This window comes from Akebia trifoliata, chromosome 9 (assembly GCF_017979445.1).
Source record: "Akebia trifoliata isolate Shusen 1 chromosome 9, ASM1797944v1, whole genome shotgun sequence".
Classification (NCBI taxonomy): domain Eukaryota; kingdom Viridiplantae; phylum Streptophyta; class Magnoliopsida; order Ranunculales; family Lardizabalaceae; genus Akebia; species Akebia trifoliata.
The window spans coordinates 15,366,223-15,390,339 of NC_141383.1; the positions used below are offsets into that span (position 1 = coordinate 15,366,223).

Genomic DNA, 24,117 nt, shown 5'->3' on the forward strand with positions numbered 1-24,117 from the left:
CTATTTTTCCCTAATTTTTTTTTTTTTAACAATAGTTCATGATAGCATCCCAAATGTACCTGACCGAGCAAACTAGAATAAAGACTTTAGACATCACTTTTTAAAATATGTCTATGGTAAAAAAAAGTGATGTTCATTCTTTGAATAAAAAGTGTGAGTAAAAGATGGTTTTTAGACATCATTTTTCAAAAAATCGATGTATAAAGATCAAACATAAACTGATGTGTAAAGTCGCAGTGTCAAGTGATCCCCGTACAAAAAAAAAACTTCACTTTAGATGTCATCTTTTAAAAAAATGATGTTTATTTAAGAAAAAGTGATATGTAAAATCTTATTTTGTAGTAGCCTATATTTCTTGTCCAAACAACTACAATATTCAATTTTGGTCCAATGAAAGATAGAGTTGGGCTAGGCTTACTTACATACTTGGGCTCCCAACGTTACTAAGACATTTGGGTGTCCCCAAAAGAAGGAAAGCTAACTATAGAACTATCTGGCCAGTTTTTTTTCAAAATATTTTAGTGCACATGCCTTGGAAAACGATATAGAGTGGAATGAAAAAAATAATATTCCTTTGATATATCATTTTTTTTAATAATTAAAATATATCCATAATATTAATTTTTGACATTGTCATGAAATATTTTTATTTCTACAAGATCCAACATGATATTTAACAAAAATATTTTTTTGATAAATATTTCATTGCAAATCAACATTAATTTCTCAAAATATTTCGGTTTAGAGTAAATATTGACCAAAATAATTAAACTATAAGTATTTGAAACCAAGATAACAATAGATATCCCGGTGAATATAGTAATCTTCAACTGAATTATTCTTTTTTGAAAAAAGATATTAAAAAAATATTGATATTACTTATAAATATGATAAAAATTAGAAATTGTTTACAAAAAGGAATTGTAAATTACATGGAATAAAAATGTTTAATAATAAAAATTAGACATAATATTCATTAATTAATATAAATAAATTATGATTATTTAATATTTATATCACCTTATAGTTTTAACGCATCTTAAGCATATTAGTATGTTCATAAAAAGTGTGCACATAACCATCTATATTTTAAGAGAGTTGCTATTACTACACCAATTTTTACTAACGCCGCAACAACTGTGTGCAATTCTTTGTTGATTTATATAGGAATTGGGGTAGCATTAGTTAAAATTGGTGTGGAAATAGTAGCTCTCTATTTTAATTAGTTAGATACAATATTAATTGAATGAGGGATGTTGATTTCGTGCCCAAACCTAATCTTCACCACGCATGTGACAGACGTATATCCAAGCAAATGTACCAACAAGTTGTCTCGAGTGTACAAGTTGCCTTATGTCGAGTCTCTATATTCCATGTTGCATTGTAAGTAACCATGATCATACCAATAAAATTGCTTGTGGGCTAGTGATCAGGTCCCATAAAGTCTATTATGGGACCATAATTGTATAAGAATTATCTACAATTGATTGACACCTTGTTCCAAATAAACATAAATTGTATTAATTTGTCAAATTATTGAAACTAATAGATTTTCTAACTACTTGCAAGGTTAGAGAGCAAATTTGGAAGCAAAGAATTTTGTAACAATTTTTGTTACAAGGCTCAAGTCAAGAGGGAGTAGCCAACCAAAATCCAGCCATCAACTTTGCCACGTCACAACGCCGCGGTAGGTCCCTACCGCATCGCGGTAATCTCGAGGAATTGTGCCTCAAGATTCGAGCTGAACATTCTAGACTCTTTGATCGATGCAATTGTATACTCTTCTCGAATCAACTAAGGCAACAATTTACCCAATAACCTGATTAGAAAAGTTATAAATTGAGGGGTTGTCCCAAAGGAAATAGTGCCTCTTCTTCTTCCTAATTTCTCTGTATGTTTCTTGTTTTTCTTTGAGAGAAGGAATCCTTGTAGAAGTGAGAGCTCAAGAGTTGTTTCTTTCATTTTTCTTTTTTACTTTCTCTTTGTAACTCCATTGTAAGATTATAAAGCTTGGAATCAAAGTGCAACACAGATTGTCTCACTCTCTTCTCTACCATATTTGCTTTATTTCACTTTGTTGCAATTTGCTCCACGCGATGATCGACTAAACTCTTCATAAAGAGTTCAATGATGTTGGAGCGAGTCTATCTTGATTTTGTTTAAACAATTCTTTTATAACTATTTTAATTGTGTTTGTGAGAAATTTATTAAGTTTGGATTATCTGATTTATATCGATTGTCCTCATTTAGATGATTCATGTTTAGATAAAGCTTAATCATGCTTAATGACAACTTGAGATATAAATATGATAATACCATCTTGATTCACTAATCACCTATACTATTGGATTCATCTACAAGAGTGTTAATCGAATTATCTTCTGATCCACGAACATTGGTTTGTTACATGGATTGAGATCTTATTAGCGTTGTTTAGATTACCAAGATTACTTGCGAAGATTGAATTGATCTCTCTAGTTTTTACCTTGTTTTAATCTCTATTCTTGCTGCAATTTCATTTTACTTCTTAGCTGCAAATTTTCTATTCTATTTTAAAATCTGTTTTCAAAATTTGTTTTTATTTCAATTTGAAGGAAAAGTTGAATCACTATTGTTTCTGTGGAACAAACCTTACTCATTAAAGTTTACATTAATATTTATTCATTTTCATATCTGCAATCATCTATTACAAGTCCGAACAAATTGGCGCCGCTACCTGGGACAGCGGGTCGATTCATTTTCATTTCGAAAAGAATCCGAAAAGATTCGAAACATAACTGAAACTTGTTTGCTTCAAATAGAAGCTAAATGAACAGAACCAAAGACCAAAATATTTTCATTACAATCCACGATACATCAAAAAACTATTCCAAAAAGAATTTTCCATTTTCGTTAAAATTTAACCGCTCAACGGTAGCCCCTTGGTGCTCAGTGGTGACGTGGCAAAATTTGCCTCTAGACTAGATTTTTGGGAGCAAGTTTCTGACATCATGGACATTGCAATGGGAATATTTTTTTTCTTAGCATTCTGACTCGGATAATCTTGTTATTTTCAATTGAAGGACTCAACATAATTGACGAAAGGCAACTCGTGAAATTTTTATCCATTGACTCAGCTTTTTTGCCAAGAAGACATCAACTTTCCAACTTTCTTTTCATTTTATTTTTAGTAGAAAACATTTTGTATCAGGAACTTGAAGTTGTAGTAATTTTTTAATTTGATCCGAGGAGGCTCGGTTTGTAATAATTCTAAGGAAGGACGATGGTGGGATGAAACTGTCTTGGCCCTTTGGGTTCATACACCAAAATTGGTGTCGATGGCCCGAGTCAACTCAGATTGTTCATCCCCTGTCTAGTATAGAAAATAATTTTCGCACCACCCACGTAACTCTCGTTAGTGGGTTTCTATGTTGATTTTAGATGATTAAATTGTACACCTTGATTTGCACATAGTAATAAGGGCATCCTTACGAGGATGACACCATAAGATAAGAATCAGACTTCATTACCAATATCTTGCCTTTCTAGGAAATTGAATTTACAATCACAAATTTAATTAAAATTGGTTAGACTTGGTTTTAGGTCTTGTTGAGCTCATTAAGCAAAGCTAATATAAATTGCACCAATTACATTTCTTGATCGAAATCAGTGCCTAAGCGAGATCCTGCTTTACTGTACCTTACGTACTAGGGGGATAGACGACTTCTATTCTAGACGAGTGGTGACTTAAGAGTACCCTTGCTCAGTATTGTGCGTCACCTCTCAACCCGAGATTAAACTGGTTACTTTCGATTTCAGAGATTTGTGCTGGAGGCTCAGATTATCACTTTGAAACAGTTAGGAGCTATCTAATCGTAAGAACCCAATAATCAAGTGTGAATTCCTCCCTCTCTTGTGTGCAAATTAATAATACATATTAGGTTAGATACAAAACCTTAAGCAAATTTACATCGTTATAGAGTTTAGGAGAGAATCATGGATCCTGTGCGTTCTATGTGATAATTATAGTCATTCTCTCAAGTGTTGTTCGAGTCTACCCATGCTCCGTGCTATGCAGGCCAATATGCATCATTCTCAAAATTCTTATTGGATGTCGACACCTAGTTCGTTTGATCAACCATACCACATAGATAATTGGTTTTCCTCAAATACCATACCATGTTAGAACGAGTTCACTTAAGGTAGTCATTTTGGTGACCATGATGATTTTTATATACACGATACCTCAATGATTAATCCAACCATAATGTCCCAACAATTTTATGATTCTAAACAATTTTTCGATTATAGAACTGTAGAGCCTGAGTCAACCTTCAATCAATCATTTTGGTCATCTCCTTCAACTTCGTCATTAAAGTCCTTGATGACTGAGTTGTTAAATCAGCAACAATAGTTTATCCAACAACAACAGTTCTTTCAATTACAACAGCTCCATCAACAACAACAAGACATGGTTCAAGCCTTAGTCAATATAGGAACTCAATTGAGTCACCTAGCGCTACATTTAGGAAAAGAAAATTTTGATAAATTTAAAAATGAGGATATCTCAATCCTAGAAAATCTACTATTCTTTCAAAATAACTTTAGTGACCAATTCCATTCTTTTGATGAATTCGATGACTGTTTATCAATAACTAATAACACTTTATCAATTGAAGTCCTATTAGATCAGCTATCCATACCCTTATAAGAAAGAGAGAATGATTATTTTTCAAATGAGATAACCCCTAAGAGCCAACCAATGTTTCAAATTCCCAATGAGCTAACTAATTGTACAAATTTGACTAAGAAAACTGATCCGCCATCTGAGGAAATTGTTGTCCAAGAGGAATCAAATATCAACTTTAATTTTTTAGTCACATAAATAGGAACCACTATTGATCAAATTTCGTACCTTATCAAGCCTATCCTTTCACAAGAGTGTAAAGACCATGTCTGTCTTACAACTTCTATTCTCTTAGGAAATACATTAGTTGAGAACTGTTACGAAAATGTGATAACACTCAGAACTGAGGACAAACAAGAGATGTTGATCATTTTAAAAAATTATTTTCATGTCTTAACAATGATCAAAATCTATTTACCTATCATTTGGGGTAAGAAGTTGATCGTCGTGTCCGTAAAATTAGATGCTAGGAAAATACCTAAGATTTGGACCTTTTGATAGGTCTATCTGAAGACGTTAAACTTAGCATTGCTTGAAAGGCAACCCATGTGTTTTTGTGTTAATAAGTAATATAGTTAGAAAACAAAATTTTCTATAAAAAACCTTCATCCCTAATCCCTTGCTCATTCTCTTCGTCTTCAAGCCAACTCTCAACCAAACCAATCAATCAGTGCTACTAGGACTGTAGAATGGTTAGCAATTGTTGATTGACTAGCAGAAATAGATGTTGGCCTATATTAAGGAGAAGAAGGCACGGGCCACTGAAAGTTTGGATTTAGATTAAAATGAATTTAATTCTTAGATTAGAATATTTTTTTATGTTGTTTTTCAATTTTTAGGTAGGATTTTCTTTATGCAAAACTGTTTCAAAAATTATAATTGTTATAACTTTCAATCTTTTTAGATCAGTTGTAACAAGATTTTGCACATTAATGCGCAATACATTTTAGATGTGATCTAACATTTTTCTTTCCCTACTGCTTGCATATTGAGAATAATATTTCATTTAGGTTTGGGGTATTAGGTCAGCTCACAATTACATTGCATTTCATTCCAATTTAGTTTCATGTTTTCAGAAAAAAATCAAAAAAATTATGCAACACTTTCGAAATATTTTCTTCAAAATTTTTGTTTGTATTTTTTACATATGAATTTCAAATATTAGGCTCATGTCCTAACTTTTGATCATAAGTTCATTTTTGTTATTCCTCATTAAGAAAATTATGAAAAATTTACATTGAAAAATTCACTTTTGATTTAGTACTTGAAAAAATAAGATTTTATGGAACAAGAGTTGATTCTCTTCTCTGTCTAGAGTGTTAGGAAAAACATAGTCTAGTGAAGTATGATTTCTTTATCTTTTGGTTTACTGGTTAGAAGAAAAATAGAATTGGGTTAATATGACTTGGACATCAACCATAAGATTAAATCGGGTACATTGAAAAGGACTACCTATTTTTTGAAAAAGAACACTAACGAAAAGGTGATGTATGAAAAAGTTAAAAAATAAAAAATAGAAAGATGTGAAAATGACCAAATCAAATCAAAGATGCTTGAACAATAAAATACAAAATAAAAAAAGTTCAATAGGGTGAAAGTCGTCAATGGTAAAAACATGAGTAAGTTGGAATATCACAGATAAAGCCCTTAGAGGTACTAAAATGAACATCCACACTTTTCACTATCCTAAACAAGATGCGTAGTTTCGAGTGAGAACTTAGGTAGAACCAATCATTCTTGATAGTTAGGAGGTGAAATCTTGTTCTTGAAAAAGATATTTTTAAAATAAAAAAATTTACTCAAATACTCAAGTTATTTTTGAAATTGTCTAAATTGAGGAATGAAAGCTTAGAAATTTGTTCAAACGTAAATGACCTTTCACTGATTTGTGAAATGTTGTTATGTTTGCCTTACATACTTTGATTTTGATTTTGATATTTTTTTTAAAGTGTTGAAATTTTGTAGTTCTATACAAACCCTTACGAGTCAAACTAGTCCACTAGGGGTAACCTAGGGGTTTAAAGGCTTACTGTATATGTTAAATGTAGTTGGGAACCTTACGAAATAGGTGTAGTTTAAATATTAATTTTTACTCAGGACTAGCAAAATCGAGGTTTGGGGGTGTGATCAGGTCCTATAAAATCTATTATGGGACTAGAATTGTATAAGAATTATCCACAATTGATTGACACCTTGTCCCAAATAAACATAAATTATATTAATTTGTCAAATTATTGAAACTAATAGATTTTCTAACTAATTGCAGGGTTAAAGAGTAAATTTGGAAATAAATAATTTTATAACAATTTTTGTTACAAGGCTTAAGCCAAGAGGGAGCAGCCAACCAAAATCTAGCCATCAACTCTGCCACATCACCGCGTCGCAATAGGTCCCTGTCGTGCCATGGTAATCTTGAGGAATTATGCCTTGAGATTCGAGTTGAACATCCCTGACTCTTTGATCGTTGCAACTGTAAACTCTTCTCAAATCAACTAAGGCAAAAATTCGACCCAATAACCCGATTAGAAAAATTATAAATTGAGGGGTTATCCCAAAGGAAAGGGTCCCTCTTTTTTTTCCTAATTTCTTTGTTTTTTTTTTTCTTTTAGAGAAGGAATCCTCATAGAAGTGAGTGCTCAAGAGTTGTTTCTTTCACCTTTCTTCTTTAATTTCTCTTTGTAACTCTATTGTAAGATCATAAAGTTTGAAATCAAAGTGCAATACAGATTGTCTCACTCTTTTCTCCACCATATTTTCTTTATTTCATTTTGTTGCAATTTACTTCTCGCGATAATCGGCTAGACTCTCCATAAGAGGTTGATGATGCCAGAGCGAGTCCATCTTGATCTTTTTTAAATAATTCTTTTATAACTGTTTTAATTGTGCTTATGAGAAGTTTAGTAAATTTGGATTATTTGATTTATATCGATTTTCGTCAATTTGATGATTCGTGCTTAGATAAGATCAAGCTTAATCATGCTTAGTGACAACTTGAGATATAAATCTGATAATACCATTTTGATTCACTAATTACCAATACTATTGGATTCATCTACAAGAGTGTTAATCGAATTATCTTTCAATCCACGAACAATGGTTGGTTGCGTAGATTGAGATCGAATTAGAGTTGTTTAGATTACCAAGATGACTTGCGAAGGTTGACTTGATCTCTTTAGCTTTTATCTTGCTTTAATTTTTATTATTGCTTCAATTTCATTTTACTTCTTAGCAGCAAATTTTCTATTCCGTTTTAAAATATGTTTTCAAAATCTGTTTTGATTTCTATTTGAAGGAAAAGTTGAATCCCTATTGTCCCTGTGGAACGAACCTTACTCACTAAAGTTTACATTAATATTTGTTCATTTTCATGTCTGCAATCATCTACTACATGTCCAAACAGCTTGACTATATTGCTACTACCTTTTTGTGTAGCTTTATACACGTGTGCGTATTTTGATTGCTCTAGGTTTACTTGCAGGTCGAAGCCTTCAAGTGCAACGTGGTTAGCTAGCTTAATTGGCATGACCATTACAATTGGTATCAAAGCTAACTTCCTCGTTCCCATACTAGCGAGCTATGGAATGGTAGTCGACATCTATAGACCCAGAAGCACCTCCAACACCCCGTGCACACAAGTAACACATTGAGTTCCTTGAAACTTCAATGGCCACTCTAATCAACCTAGTAGATGGCATGACACACCTAAGAGTTCATATAGACATGTTAAAGATAGATCATGTAGACTTGATCAAGTGTATGAATGTCATTTGTAGACACCCCAATTTCACTGAGCGTATCAAAACTATGAAAAGTTTTGAAGCTCACATTGTCCACATTCTTGATGAAGATACAAGTGGTAGCCTTAGTGCAAGCGCAATTAAGCGAGATTACTGCCCAAGTGATATCCTGGTCAAAACCATTGATTCTATAGGTCATATAGCCCAGGTGATAGTCTCAAGATGTGTGTACCCAAGCCACAATCATATGGAAGTGCATGATGCCAAAGAGCTTGAGGACTTCCTTTTTTATATGAAACAACACTTCAAGGCTACCCAACCAAAGTCAGAAGTGGTCAAAGTCACAACATGAACCATGTACCTCATAGATGATGTCAAGCCATGGTGACGCACCAAATTCGTTGAGATTGAATGCAGTTAGTGCCACATTGATATGTAAATGGGGATCTTAACAATTTGGAAATAGAAGTAATAGAGGATCTTACATTTTGAAAAGAAAAAAAACCAAGACAACATCCAAAAAAATCTAATGGGACAATCCTTAGACCCCAACAATGATTGGAACAAGTATCGACTTTGGATAAACTTTTTGATGGATTAGATAAGAAAAAGCGTCCATAACTAGCGTAAAGAGATAGAGCGACAGATGAACACCTTGTCCAAGACTCCATTCAATAAGAAAACACCCATGGGACGACCCATTAATTAGAACAAAAATCTTGGTGTGGTTACACACTCTATTACCAAATATATCCATTCGACGGGATGGCCCAATTGAATCATAACTGATTTTAAGAAAGACCAAACTACCCAAATTGTAAGCTTTTTTGAATATTAGTTTTTTGCACAAAGAGACCTGAGAGATTTTTTGAGGTGGAAGTTATGAACAATCTCATGACCAAGAATGACATTGTCTCACCACCAGGGGTTAGTAGAGGTGGTAAGGGTGGCTGGATTTACTCCCCAGGTTACAACTTCAAATTTCTATAAGCCTCTCCATATAAAAGTGGCTATATTTAACTATTGAACATGTGTAGGGTGGTTGGTATGTGGGGTCCGCCAAAGCAAAAAAACAAAAAAGAATGATTTTGTCTTGGATTTTTCTTCCTTTTATAAAAGTTGATTCATAGTGGGATACTATAGAAGGGAGGCACAAAGCAAGCTCATTTGCCAAGATTTTAGAGGTGACTTTATAAAGAAAATTACAGGAAGCAATTGGCCTAAACTTCTCATATCGTTTGGAGTTCTCTTCCTTATGGATTAAGTACAACATGGTGGCATTCACTTCTTTAAAAATTTTCCATGGTGGAATAAGTTCAAAACAATGTTACAGATTTCTTCCTGAAATCTCACTATGTTGAAATCAGCAATGATAATCCACATGTCGTTAGAAAAAATATGGCCAATTTCATTCCAAAGATCCAGTCTTTTTTTCTCATTTTTTTTAGTAAAATAAACATAATTTTGCAAATAAAACAATCTCGAAGATTATTAATTTGCTTTGCAATAAATCATCTTTCTAGATTCAAAGTTTTCTTCAAGTTTACTTCATAAGATTCCACCCAACCCATATCATCCCGTACAAATGAGAGATTTGGGGAGGATATTTCTCGCTAGGTACCAAGGGGTGACATGTGGTGCCTAGGGATTTGAGTTTGGTATGGAGATATGAAGGTAAACTCGGTGGCTTAGTCACAAACTAATCATGGGTTTAGGTCTTGGTTGGCTAAAATCAGGAATTATATTAAAAGAGGTTAAAATTCAAATGAGGAAAAATCCTAAAAAATGAGAAATGTATGTGGACTGGATATTACTAGATACATTCCCAAATCACCAATTAAGATCTACCTTCTAAATCAGATAAGGATCAAATCTGTAATAGGATCTAAATGGATCCTAGGGTTTCATCTCTATATATAGTTGGACAGAGGTACTAAAATGTATGAGTTCCCCCCCCCCCCTTTAAATTTTACACTATTTTGGTACTAAGTTTCTGACCTGGACGTCAAAGAGGTGTTGTTGCATGCACACCCAAGGGCATGAGGAGAGGAGATCGCGAGGCATTGTCACATATCTCAAGGTAATGCAAGTTTTTGCATCTACAAGATTCACAAACCTTAAGGCTATGTTTGGAGTGAGAGAACTTGAGAGAAGAGAAACTCAATTTCTCTCCACCATGTTTGGATTGACAAGAGAAAATTTGGGATAACCTTAAAATTTTAAAAATCTTAAAAGAGATCAAGTGGCAGAGTTGGAATTATAAAATATTTTAAAAGGATTTCTCTTCATTTCTCTCATGTTCTCTCTACTTCTAGAGAGAAAGAAAACTCACCTTTTTTTCCTCTCCAATTCTTTTCTCTTCTCTCCCTTGTTAACAATCCAAACAAGAGAAATAGAGAGAAACTCATTTATTTTCTCTTCTCTACATTTCTCTCAATCCAAACACTACGTAAGAAAAATCGCACACGGAAAGAATGGCGAACTCTGTTATCCTCCTCACAAAGAAGAAGATGGTTGAATCTCCGTTTATGCTTACCTTTGATAGTTTCTTACTCTAGTGCGCTTGGAGCTTCTCCAGCTATTTTCCTTTGGTGACTTTGTCCAAAACCCTACATTTTGGATGCCTCTATGATGATGATGAAGATGCTAAATTCATCAAATCCTAAGTTGTATACCTCTCCAATTTGTTGTTAGAAGCATATCGACATATAAAATCCAGTTTGCATTTCAACTTAATTGAAAAAAAGACTCATTATATACAACAATTCTAATGAATTTTAATTGTTTTTCTGCTTCTCATACAAGAGAAGATTGTGCAAGAACCAAAACAAATAAATATCTGACTTCTGCTGGGTATTCCTCATATATATATATGTATAAAATAATGAAACGGAAACTCTAAATTCCAGGTCATATATATGGATTTAGCTATTATTTTGCTCAAGTAACAATTTAACTAAAAGAGAAACTATTATATACAATCACTTCAATTTCTATCTAGATTCCTATCAGTTCTAGTTCCAAAATTCCAATCAAATAGTGTGGCTTACACCCCGCTCATTTTTCTTTAGGGGGCTAGGCCCATCTTGCTTTATGCCCACTAATAAAATGAGCCAGATTTGAGTTATGTAACATTAAATTAGAATTTATGTTAGGCCATGTATTTTCGATGACAAAGCCAAGCCCTTTGTATCTACAAGTAGGTGGCACGAGCAAATGCATAGGCACTAAAATTTTACGATTTATGTATTATTAAAATTTTCTATAATATTTTAAAAATATTAAATAAAAGATCTAATTTTATGTCATATTTAATCTATATAATACTGTAAAGCAGTTGTCCCCCACTTTTTTCTCAATCTTTATCCCCTTATCAACGTATCTCAAGGCCCATCTTTGTTCAAATCCTTATCCCATAAAGAACATCTCTGCAAAAAAACTTTCAATTTTACTACTTTTTCTCTCATCTCACTTTCAAAAATGCCCTTTAATTTTATTGTATTTTCTCTTTTACCCTCATAACCCGATAGAGGATGCAAGTCACATTCCATGGGAAACTTTAGCTAGTGATTTAATATGATATAAGGTTATTTTGTAATTTAAAATATAATTAAGGTGAGTTTGAAGTTAAACGTGATAAAATATGTTTTTGTAATTTTAGAAAACTAACTAACTTGGCTATTGGGAGAGTGGGATTGCAATTTTAAAATGTAAGGCCCCTTTTGGAATTTACATAACATTTTACGCTGTCCATTAAACAAATAAGAGAGATGTCAAGGATTCAGTAGAAAACTTTACCACTAAAAAAGTTTATATTAATCCCTAAAAAAAGTATGATCACTTGGATTTTTTTGTGTTTCAACATATCTCAATTGACTAAAGTAAGATGGGCCTCACCCTTTGGGTCTTAAATCATTTTAGTGGGTGGGAAGAGAATCCATTTCCCCTCCTAGGATTGAAAATGGTCCAAGGTGAAAAAATAAATTTCAAGGAAAATAACCAATCGAAAGCCTTAAAATTACATCTACCAAAGAAAATCACTTTTCCACCAATTTTTCATGCCCAATTAATCAAAACCTTAATTGTTTCTTTGATGGCAAAATTTAAGGGATTTACTTACTACGAGGAGGGGTTGCTGGTGCATCCGGCATTGCAGGAGCATCTGCTGCTACGGTAGTTGATGGAGGAAAGCTTGTTGCTGCATTTAGTGCACGAGGGTTAATTTCTTGACACTTCGGGGGAAAACTGCAAATTGTGTTCCTTCCTTACATATATCTATATGTATATATGGGAGCCGTTCATGGGACATATGTAAAAATAATGGTTTTTCAAAATATGGATTAGAGGTTTTGGATTGAACCGATTTTTTGTGAGGATGGTCACTATGATGAGAAGATCATTCTCATAAAAAATCAGCTCAATTTTAAACTTCTAAGTCCATCAAAAGTGATTTATAAATTATTGGTAAAAAATTGACTTTGATAGGACTAGAAGTTTCAGATTAGACTAATTTTTTTTTTTTTCAGATGATCTTCTCATCATAGAGATCATCCTCACAAAAAATCAGTTTAATCCTAAACTTCTAACCCATATTTAGAAAATTTATTATTATTACATTGTTTTTACATATATATATATATATATATGGGGACGGTTCGAGGGACGTGCTGAAAACCAGCTGAAAAGCAGACGTTTGAGAGACGTTAGATATGAGAAAACGGACGGCGCAGATTGTGCGAAACGTCGTTTCCTACTAAAGAATGGAATTTCTTTTATTTACAAAGAACTCCGTCATCTTTTTCTGTTTTTTTTAACTACCTTAATTTTTCTATTTTTTTAAACTAAATTTTTTAACTACCTTTGAGATTTCAGTCATCTCTCTTCTCTATTCATCGGCTGCTCCTCCACTTCGTCTTCTCCAAGCTATTACACGTACAGGTATAGTTTTTCTTTCTCTCTCTCTTGCTCTTGCAAACTTACAAAATTTTCAAAAGCTGGAAAAATCAGAAGCTTATCAGCGTCATCAGTCATCACCGACAAGGGGTACTCAAAGAAAAGCTTGAGACCACTCGATCATCTCTCTTGCGTGTATGTCACCACAGTCAAAAGAGAGAGAGAGATGAGTCACGGAGGGAGCAACATGAACTCAGTGTTCTATGCTGACCCGTTTGGGGATCCAAAGGTTATTGGAGACCCTTATTGCACTTTGTTTGTAGGATGCCTTTCCCACCTCACAGCCGAAGACTCCCTCCGGAAGGTACACCTCTTTATTAAAAAAAAACGAAGGAGGGATGGGTTTGTATGGGTTTCTATCGAGAGAAAAACGAAGAAGAGGTTTTTTGTCGAGTTTCTATCGAGAGAGTAGAGAGGAGAGATGGGTTTGTATGATTTCTGTCGAGTTTCAATGAAACAGAGGAGGGATGGGTTTTGTGAAAAAAAAAAAAACAAAGAGAAACGAGGGAAAAATCGAGGGAGTCCGTTGAAAAATAACGAAATTTCTTCACTTTCGTTGAAGTGATGTTTCACACCATCTAAAACGTCCGTTTCTCTCCATCTAACGTCTCCAAAACATGATTTTCTTAGACGTTTTCCAAAACGTCCGTCGAACCCGACCCTATATATATATATATATATATATATATCGTCTTGGACTAAATTGAAACCACGGAGGAAAGGTGAGGAGAATATATATATATATATATATATATATATATATATATATATATATTTATTGTCTTGGACTAAATTGAAACCACGGAGGAAAGGTGAGGAGAAGAGAAGACTAATTGGAGATGTCGGTGATATTACTTTGGATGGAAACTGCTGGAAGAAGAAAAAGAAGAATTATTATCTCAATAATGGAGGGGGACCCTAACGCGTTGGAATTAAAGTGTCATTGTTGTCAAGTCTTCAAGAGTCTCCATTCTCAACTCAGCCATTCATACAGATAATGAAGCAGGTACTTTCCAAAAGAAAAAGGTTAAAAAGAGAGAATCAAAGAGTCAACGTCGTCTCAATCTAATGGCCTCAATTTTCACATTATTATTTAATTTTAACATCAAATAAATGCTACATACCATAGCTTTCTTAGATTTTATTCTAAAAAGTTTGAATCTGATATAAATAAAGAGTTCATTGTTGATTTTAACTTTTAATTGAGGAATTATAAATTAGATGCTTTACATTTGAGTGCTGCTAATATGACATCGATTTGGGCGCACGTTCATGACGCCCTTTGACATCTTTGCTCACAGCCCAACAAACATTTGACATGTGGCGCGAGTGACATCAACAATAGAGAGAACTTCTCATCTTGTCAGCTGCCCACAAATTTAATTTTTTAGATTTCAAATCTTAAAAGAGGTCATTGGGCCCACATTGATTATCACATTCACAATCCAACCACACAAACCTTCTAGATTTCGTGAAAATATTTATATTAAAAAAAAAATTACTATTTTCCAAACTTGATTCAAGGTCTTGAAAATGGATGGCCACCTAAGACCCAAATTTAATAAAATTTAACGGTGAAATATAATGATTTTTTAAAATTTTTTTATTTTAAAATTCATATAATTTTGTCCTCTACAACTCCAATCCATCGGATCATGTTTTTGAAAGGTGATTAGATAAAAAAGTTTCTTTTTTTCACTATAGCCAGGAGAGAGAAAACAGTGTCAGATGCCAATTCTTTACATTTATAAGTAATTGTATATACTATACAATACTCCTTTTTTATTTCCTCATTTTAGAAAACTGTTTATCTTAATGGCTACATCATAGGTTGCACCCATCGTGAATTTTTACGGTCAGTTCCAGTTCCAAGAATCTCATACTCAAACTAAAAGCAATATGAACCGAAGCGTGGTTTTATTTTGACTCCAATTTTGGGTGATTGTGGAACCAAGTTAGACCGACCCATTCACACCCTTGACTAAATCTGCATTTTGAGAAAACATTAATAGTGATTACGATTGTATCCCAGAAGAACACACTCCAAGATTCCAACCCATCTCGAGGGTCAAGAGTCAGGCTACCCTGACAAGTAAGTAAGATTTCAAGTCTTACGTAAGGATCCTTGGGCTCACATGAATTTCCAGTTGGCGACGTAGCACTGTTGATTTCATTCAAAACCCAGATAAAAAAAACTCAATAAGTTCAAAAGAAGATCTTTTGGGAAGGATCCAAGGTGTTGAAAATGGACAGGCACCAAACTCTGCAATTTTAAGTTAAACTTCAATCCTGAAAAATAACATTTTCTTTTAGAAATTCTTAGAAGTTTTTCCTCTAAAAATTGTGGAATCATATCATGTTTTTGGGGACCGGATCCTGGCAGGGCAGAGCCATGATTTTGCCCAAGTGGGACAACCAATAGTAGAAATTTTTTTGTGAGGACAACTAAGAGCGAAAAATTAAAAAAAATAATTGTGAGTAACTATGAGTGAAAAAAAAATTTGTGAGGAGCAATAGTGACAGATTTTTTTATCCACTACTAACATTTGTTGAAAATTCTTGTTTGGGGTGGGGAGGGGGAGAGCAAGTGCCACCATTGTAAATCTGCCCCTCGATCCTTGTAGCACCAATTTCCTGTATCGTTGTACCTACGATAAACGGAGTGCCACAACAAAAATACACTAAAACTGCATCGTTGAAATTCGGTTGCAAATTGGAGGCTCAGTGACCGTCCATTTTCAAGGTCTTGGATCATGAAAAAGTAAATTGATGCAATCAAGAAAGTTTCCTTATTCATTTTCTAACAAAAGTATATTTTCTTTTTCTAGTCTACGTTGATACAGTAAGGTTCCCTTCTTGTACAGTTTCTTTTTTTTATAATATATATACTTTTGGAAAATGCTGGAATGACACAAATGGAGACGCAAAGGTGACAAAAATGATGTGGTAGCGCGTACATAACCGTAGATGCTTTTTACTCGTATCTCACGAAAAAGCATCTACAGTAATGTGCACGACACCACATCATTTTGTCACCTTTGTGCCTCCCTTTGTTTATCAAAAAAAAAAAAAAAGTTAGGATCTATTAAATGCACTTCCAAAAAATTTACTACCTAAAATACCCTCACAAAAAATATGTCCTACCAAAAATTTAGAGTTACTATTGACACCTTAACTTTTACACATTTCACCCCACTTTCTTAAATAGTTTATCACAGCCAATTAAAGATTAAAACACACTCTTGGAACATCACAAAGGTTTGGCTCAAATAATAATCTCAAGATTACAAAACATTATACCATTTTTTGAAATAATTTCAGTGGTTGTTTTCCATTATGATTAGGCTCATATAAAATCTTAAACTCAATCAACAACAAAAATAAAAATAAAATAAAAACTAGAGAAATTCTATTGGCACCCTGATTTTTACTTATTCTCAACCATTTTCTCAACCATTCTCTTTTGAAACTACCTTTCTCCTCAATCACTTGCTAATGAAAGCCATTTTTACCAATTTTTTTTTTTTTTTTAAGTCGCTTTAAATTGACGCTCTAAAACTAGGGCTGCAACCTGGACGGGCTGGTCCGAACTCAATTCGGGCCCAACCCAATATATGGGTGAGTCTGGGTCAAGTTGTGCAGTATATAGTATAGTATATTAACGGCATTTTGTCGCAACCGCCATTAAATGCTGTATTAGAGGCTTTTCAAAAACTGCCGGTGATATAATATATTAATGGCATTTTCAAAACCGCCATAAAAGTCTATATTAGAGGCACTTTAGAACTGCCAGTTATATGTAATATTAACGGCAGTTTCAAAAAACCGCCGGTAAAAGAAGTATTAGGTGGCGCTTAATAAACCGCCGGTAATAGTATTACTAATAAAAAAAAAAAAAAAATTGCCGTACATTGTTATGTACGGCCATAGTTAAAACTAAAGCATTTTAGAATCACCAAATCGTCCATGTTCTAATTTCTAGTAAAAGAGAATAAGTGAACAAATTGTTACCATATATGTGACTGGAAATACTTCCCCTTGGGAATGTACTCAGTGATAAGTATTTGTTGTCCAATAGTCTCAATCATCCAAGACAAAACATGAAAAAAAAAAAAAACCAGGAATGAAAATTTATGGAATTCAAGGAAAAAAAAAGATCACCATTGGCAAATTTGCAAATACAATATGAAAAAAGTACAAAGGATTAATCTGTAAGAAAGAAAAATGATCAAGCCAACTCATTTTTTATTACCTCTGTTGTAAATTCCAGAGTAGGTGCACCAACTCACTTTTTATTTGCAACGATCATTCCATCATGAAGCAAATCCTTATACACCTCTCCAAATTTTCCTTCCGCTATCAAGTTTATGTCGCTAAAGTTCTTTGTAGCAACATCCAATTCTTCCAACATGAAAGACCTTGCTTCTGTCAAAGACAACTCAACCTTGATGTTTCTTCCTGCTGCAAATTACCAGAACAAAAAAAAAAAAATCAAAAAGCAATGTAGTTGAAAAATTCCTATAAACTCAATAAACTTGAAATTTTCCTTATCATCTTAAAGGCAATGTAGTTGCACATGCAACACTACCTTGAAGGGATGAATCAGAGAAACCTATCTCAGAAGTTCTTGAAATGCTCCTTCTATGAGATAGGCAGAACCATAAAAATTTAATTACAATTCCTACTAATACCATGGCTCTTGCAACACCTCCAAGTAATGCTGCGAGATTCCTTTACATTTGGTATGGGACACACTTCAACGATGTAGAACATTGATCTCAGGGTATGTACTCATAAATAGTTAACCTGAAATATAAATTATATAAGCAAAAAAGAAAAGAAAAAGAAAGTGTGTGGTGGGAACACAAAACTACAATTAGAAAACAACAACAAACAATCACAGCCATTAGATTTTTAACAAATGATTTGGGAAATACAAGTCCAGTGGTGGCGACAAGAAGTTAGAAAATGCTTTAGAATTTGAAAATTCCAAACAATTTCTTAATGGGGGAGTGAACTTAGAATAAAAGGAGTTAATTCAAATAGGCAAGTTTCCATTAACAAATCGATGAAAAATCATGAAAAATAGGCAGCAAATTAACAAATCGATCTAGGATTCATTAAAGGGATATGTTTATTCCCCAAACATTCAATGCTACATACCAAAAAGAACTAAATATACATTGTAAGATACATGTCAACTATTTTCCTATTTGAGAAAGAAAAACTTCAATGGAGACACATTTCACTATTTAGCTACAGGAATCTATGAAGTATGATCATGTTTGAAAAAAAAAAAAAAAAGGAAGAAAAGAAGAAACAAGTTATCATCTAAAATTCTTCAATTTCATTGTGGAATCTACATACCTGCTGCAATATCTACTGCTCCTTTGACCCATTATACATTTCCTTCTCAAATCATCTTCGGGTGGATCAGAACAAACATCCAAACAATCAATAAACGAGAAATGCCATGTTAAGAAATGGATATGGGGATCCAAAAATAGTTACAATTAGTTTTGATTGTGACCAATTTGAGAACTTGTAACCAATAGAACAAACCCGAATTAGTTAAGGCTCTGATTCTGAATCAATACACCAAGTGATTGTGTGTGTGTGTGGTGGGGAGCTGGGGGGGGGGGGTTACCTACACTAACTACAGTAGCCAATTCCCTCTTACCTTACCTTAGACAAATGGCATTGCTACCATGCATGAATCAATATTAAAACTAAATGTTGAAATGGAAATCCATTCAGCTGCTTCTCTGGCTCAATCTACCATAACCACCTTCAACCAAGTGTCGCAACCTTCAAGTGCGCCAAACAAACAATGAAATGCAAATGAAAGCATGTGTTAGGAGGGACTTTGTCTACAATTGTATAGATGATGAACCCCTGTTAATTTGACTAAGATATTTCCTACAAGATCTTGACTTAACCAATTTATTAGTATTTTGCTGAATTTTTAACATTTTTAAACTCATCCAATTGTGATGATGACAACGGAGATCATGGGCCATTAGTCAAACTTTATGTTTTATTTAGTTTATGTTTAGAAGGATCTATATTAGTGATTAGGATTAGTATTTGAGTCCATATTAGTGATTAAGAGGTTCATATTAGTGATTAGGATAACTCTGCTTGTGCAGTATGCCCTTCACACAACATTGTCAAAGCCCACATAAATGTGGATTGTGTCAGGTTGCCAGCCGGTGTAAGAATCCACTAATTCCACCGTGCGGATCTCATATTAGGTTAGTGAACTTATTATTAGGTGGCGTTGCTTATCAGGGAGACCAATTTCATTGGATATTCTTTCACTGAGTTTTGCTTTTAACAGACATCTAGTGTGTATCAGTTACTAGCTTCACACACAATTTACATAAATGAATGAAAGAAAGTCATACACAAAAATAAATAGTTTCCCGAAACCAATAATAATAATAATACCAGAGCTATAAAGAAATAGCTAAAACTGTCAAGACTTAATAACACCCATGGTTTAAAATGTTGTATCGGAAGAATGTTCAAGTCAAGGAAAAAACCAATACCACATTTGCTGATACATTCCAAAATAATCTGATACATACCTGTAGACACCCCATTTTTGCATCCGCCTGATTAATCAACTCGTCAACCCGATCGCAAGGATTCCCAATGATGGATATGTATTCCATTGCTTTACTTTGTTACCAGAAATGTTTCAGAAATCCAGATGAGATATCTCGAACTGACAAAACCTTAGAAACCACGCTACGCTAGGAAAATACGACCCCAGAAACATAGAAATCATCATCTTGCAAATAAAAAAGAAGCTTCACGATGAAAATCACTAAAAATTACCAAATTACTAAAATACCCCTGACATCAAAACAACCCTAGAGCCTACGTTACGCTTAGGAAAACTCTCTCAAACACATAAAATAACAAATCGAAACCAAATAAATCATTTCGCCAATTTTCACAGAATTTGACAAAATTACGAAAATGCCCCTCATAAAGTTCATGATCGTTTCACACAAAAAATTTCATAAATGATACAAACCAACATTCTCATTGAATTCCTTACGAAAAACTGATTCTAAAACATCCTAGAACATCAAAAACCGACTTGAAACGTGAAAAGTCCTCTCCGGGGGCAAAACGGTAATTTCACAATTTTCATAATTAAAAAATTCGAAATTAATAAATAAAATATTAAATAATTAAATTTAAACATTAATGAAATTAATTTAAAATTTTGAACCTAAAAAATCGATCAATCGGGCTCTCAGGCAAAATCGTTGAGGGTTCGTGGGATATTTCTTTAAGGACCCCTCCATTTGGGGGTCCAAAGAATTAAAGAAATAATGGAGGGGCCTTCTCCAAAAATTTAAAGTAAATCAAGCAAGACTGAAGTCAAGGTATTAAAGTCAATCAAGTAAGACTGAAGTCAAAATTAAAGTCAATTAAGTAAGACTAAAGTCAAGATATTGAAAGTCAATCAATTAAGACTAAAGTCAAAACATTAAAAGTCAATCAAATAAGACCAAAAGTCATAATAGAACTCTAATTAAATAATAACTCTATCTAATAGAGTTCTAACTTAAAAACAATTCTACCTAAAACAATTTGAATTAAAACACAATTCTACCTAAAACAATTCTAATTAAAACACAATTCTACTTAAAACAAGTCAAATTAAAACACAACTCTAATTAAAAGATCTCTAATTAAACACTAACTCTATCCAAATCAACCCCTAAAAACATCTATAAATAGAGGTGCTCACACCCTATTTTCGTATCAAATCATAAACCCTAAGAGAAGTAGGTCTAGAAGCTCCCCTAGCCCCCCATAAACCCTAGTTTTGGAGTCCCAACTCCTTAGCTAACATCCCTCCTTCAATTTTAGTCTAGAAAACACTCAAAAGCCTTTTAAAAACACCCCCAAAGTCCGCAACGAACTTGAAGAGTTCAGATTCAAAAACAAGGAGATACCTTGCCTCGGAGATCCGAAGTCAAATCCGGAAGCAGAACGTAGCAAGGGAGCACGGTACAAGGAGCTTTTTTGTTAGATCTGAGGGAGTAAAGTCCTTGCATCGGAAAGGTATTTTTTTATTTTATATTTTTATCTAGGTTTTAGCAATGTAATTTACTTGGGAATTTAGTAGAGACCGGCTTTGGCCGGGCGGGATTGGTGCCTAACACCTTCTAATCCCGTAACATGATCCCCGAATTCAGTTTTCTTGGTTTTAGATTAGTTTTTATCCGTTTAGAGTCATTGAACGGTTCCTAGACCGTAATAACTAGGTGGCGACTCCCAAACCTCAAGGGTCAAAAGCGGATCCGCGCACCCCGCGGATCGAGGGCGCTTTCAGTGGCGACTCCGCTGGGGACATTGAGGATCAGACTTGAAAAACCCCAAGTATGGGAACATTGCCAATGACCTAGTTTTTTTCTAGTTTTAGTTGATTCTATTTAATTGTTAGTTAGTTAATTCTTATTGTTTGTTTATCTGATTTTTTTTTTATTTTTTTTTATATTGGTGGATTTAACCATTAATTTCGGGTCAATTTTGAATATGTTATTCCGGCATATTATTCTTATATAATTCAATTGAGAGTCACTTGGGGTGACTTTAGATAATACCAAGTTTCAACGGATACTTGGTTGAGGGTGGAATAATGATTGTTGAGGATGAAATAATGAAACAAAGGATTCTTTTTACTTTTTATTTTAAGGTATGGTGATTCATTGGTGATGACAAAAGATTTTTTTTTTTTAAAAAAAGAGGAAACATGTTCGATATCTAATTTGTTTTAATTAGTTGTTTTTCATTTTTTTTTATTTTTTATTTCTTATTTTTATTTCTTTTTAGATGTGTTATAGGGAAGAGATGCTGCCCCTTGACAGCACATGATTTTTTTTTTTTTTTTTTTTTTTTTTTTTTTTTAAAAATTTTTGGAAGTTTCTGCCAACAGCAGCCTCCAATGGTGCGCCCCAAGTAAAGCTGTGAGCTTTGTCAATAATTTGCATTGGGGTGCCATGAGCGAAATCATTTTTTTTGTTTTTTTTATCCTCTCCTTTAAAAGGAAGTCGTCTTCCTCAGGTGGCTCTATCAGTCTCGACAGAGACTCAAGAATTCTACTGATCAGAGGTTCCGAACCTTAGATTTTGGGTTAATGAATCTCAATCGACGAAGAAATCATTGCTGGGATTTATTTTAATCATGTTGCTTCTCGATCATACGTTTGTTGTTTAGGCGCTGTTTGATCTCGACTTTGAGTGCGATGTTCTTCGTGGAGATGAGATCAATATTCGATTCTTGTTGGTTTCCTCTATCTTTCGAATTAAAGACTCAGAGAGTCATTTTCCGAGAGAATTTTTTCATCTCAATTTAAGACAGCCGTTGGAGAGAATTTTACTAATAAAAAAAAAACTGTTTCTTTTCTTTCTTCTCTCTAACGCACCAGTATGACAGAAGAGTTCGCCCAGAATTTTTTTTTTTTTTTTACAAGGTTGATGCTCCCTCGTTTTCTCTGAAATAACTTTGTCGAATTTGCTGGTTTCGTTTCGGTTGTTGCTCTCGGTTCTGAGTAACCAAGAACGATTAGTGGCCCAACATCGAGTTGGTAACAGTGGCCCTGTTGTTTTAAAGGCTGATCTCGATGCTGGTATACCGTTATAGGCTGATCTCGACGATTAGCCTGTTGTTCTAGGATGATCTCGCCGATTAGCTGCTGTTATATACTGATCTCGACGATTAATCTCGACGACTAACCTGATGATCTCGACGATTATGTTACTGTTATAGGGTGATCTCGACGTTGAGCTGCTGTTGAGCTCGACGTTATCCTGCTGTTTTAAACAAAATCAATTTTTTTTTAAAAAAAGAGGAAATTAATTTGTTTCTAAAAAAGAAAAAAATCAAAATAATAAAAAAAAAGATTGGAGATTTTCTTTTCATAAGAAAAAGAGTTCAAAAAACAACAAAGTCATTTTCTAAGTGTTACCAATAGCAACATATATGCAAGTTTTCTTTGTTTTGTTTTTTGAATTTCCTTGATTGGGCTCAATTTATTTTGGAAAAAAATTAAAAAATAAATGAACAAAACCATCCTCATTATCTCATCAATCATCATTATACCTTCAATTCAATACCCTTAGAAATTTCGAATTATTTTGGTCGCCCCAAAACACCCTCGATTGGACTATGAAATTTATCAAGATATTGCGATGATCGGGACTATAAACTACCATGATTGGTATATGAAGGTGATGTGCATGCTTATTTCCATGGTTCGGACCATATTATTAATTCATGATAATTGCCTATTTAATATGCCATAATATCATTGGGAATGCATGTTTGATGTTGGTCACAATGTTGATCATGATTAAATGTTTGTGTGATTGGAATGATGCTTAGATCCATATAATTCATGTTATAATGATTGGTTTGATTGGGCCATGGGCCCATTTGTTTGGAAAAGGCCCCGGGCACACCCCACCCTACTTTGCACACACCACATGCACGTTTACCGCTTTACTCACTTACACGTCCCATTTAGCCAACGTGGCACTAGTGCGTGGCCCGGTCTCTTCGGAGATGCGACGTCATTCATGAAACCCACAACTCCAGTCACGTACCTTAGGGTATATCGAACTGGGGCATCAATACCGTCTGATCAGGTGATTCTGAGAGACATATTGATGCACCCATGCTGGGGTGACCTGAGCCTTTCTCCTATTGTAAGCCACACAGTCACATGTCCCGATT

At 33.9% G+C, this 24,117-nt stretch overlaps 1 protein-coding gene and 1 long non-coding RNA gene across 2 annotated transcripts in view; both read right to left on the reverse strand.

The window, feature by feature from the left end:
• The window catches only part of LOC147394382 (PR5-like receptor kinase), a 70,663-nt gene that overhangs the window by 2,950 nt on the left and 43,596 nt on the right, over window positions 1-24,117 (reverse strand). The window contains exon 6 of the mRNA XM_086453283.1: window positions 12,524-12,601. Coding sequence (XP_086309409.1) covers window positions 12,524-12,601 — 78 coding nt within the window. The remainder of the gene's footprint in view (window positions 1-12,523; window positions 12,602-24,117) is intronic.
• On the reverse strand, window positions 17,561-19,774 carry LOC147394383 (uncharacterized). Its single transcript, XR_015181621.1, has 3 exons — window positions 18,724-19,774; window positions 17,945-18,162; window positions 17,561-17,817 (listed from the first exon to the last, which is right to left on the reverse strand). It is a non-coding gene; the product is annotated as an uncharacterized LOC147394383 (long non-coding RNA).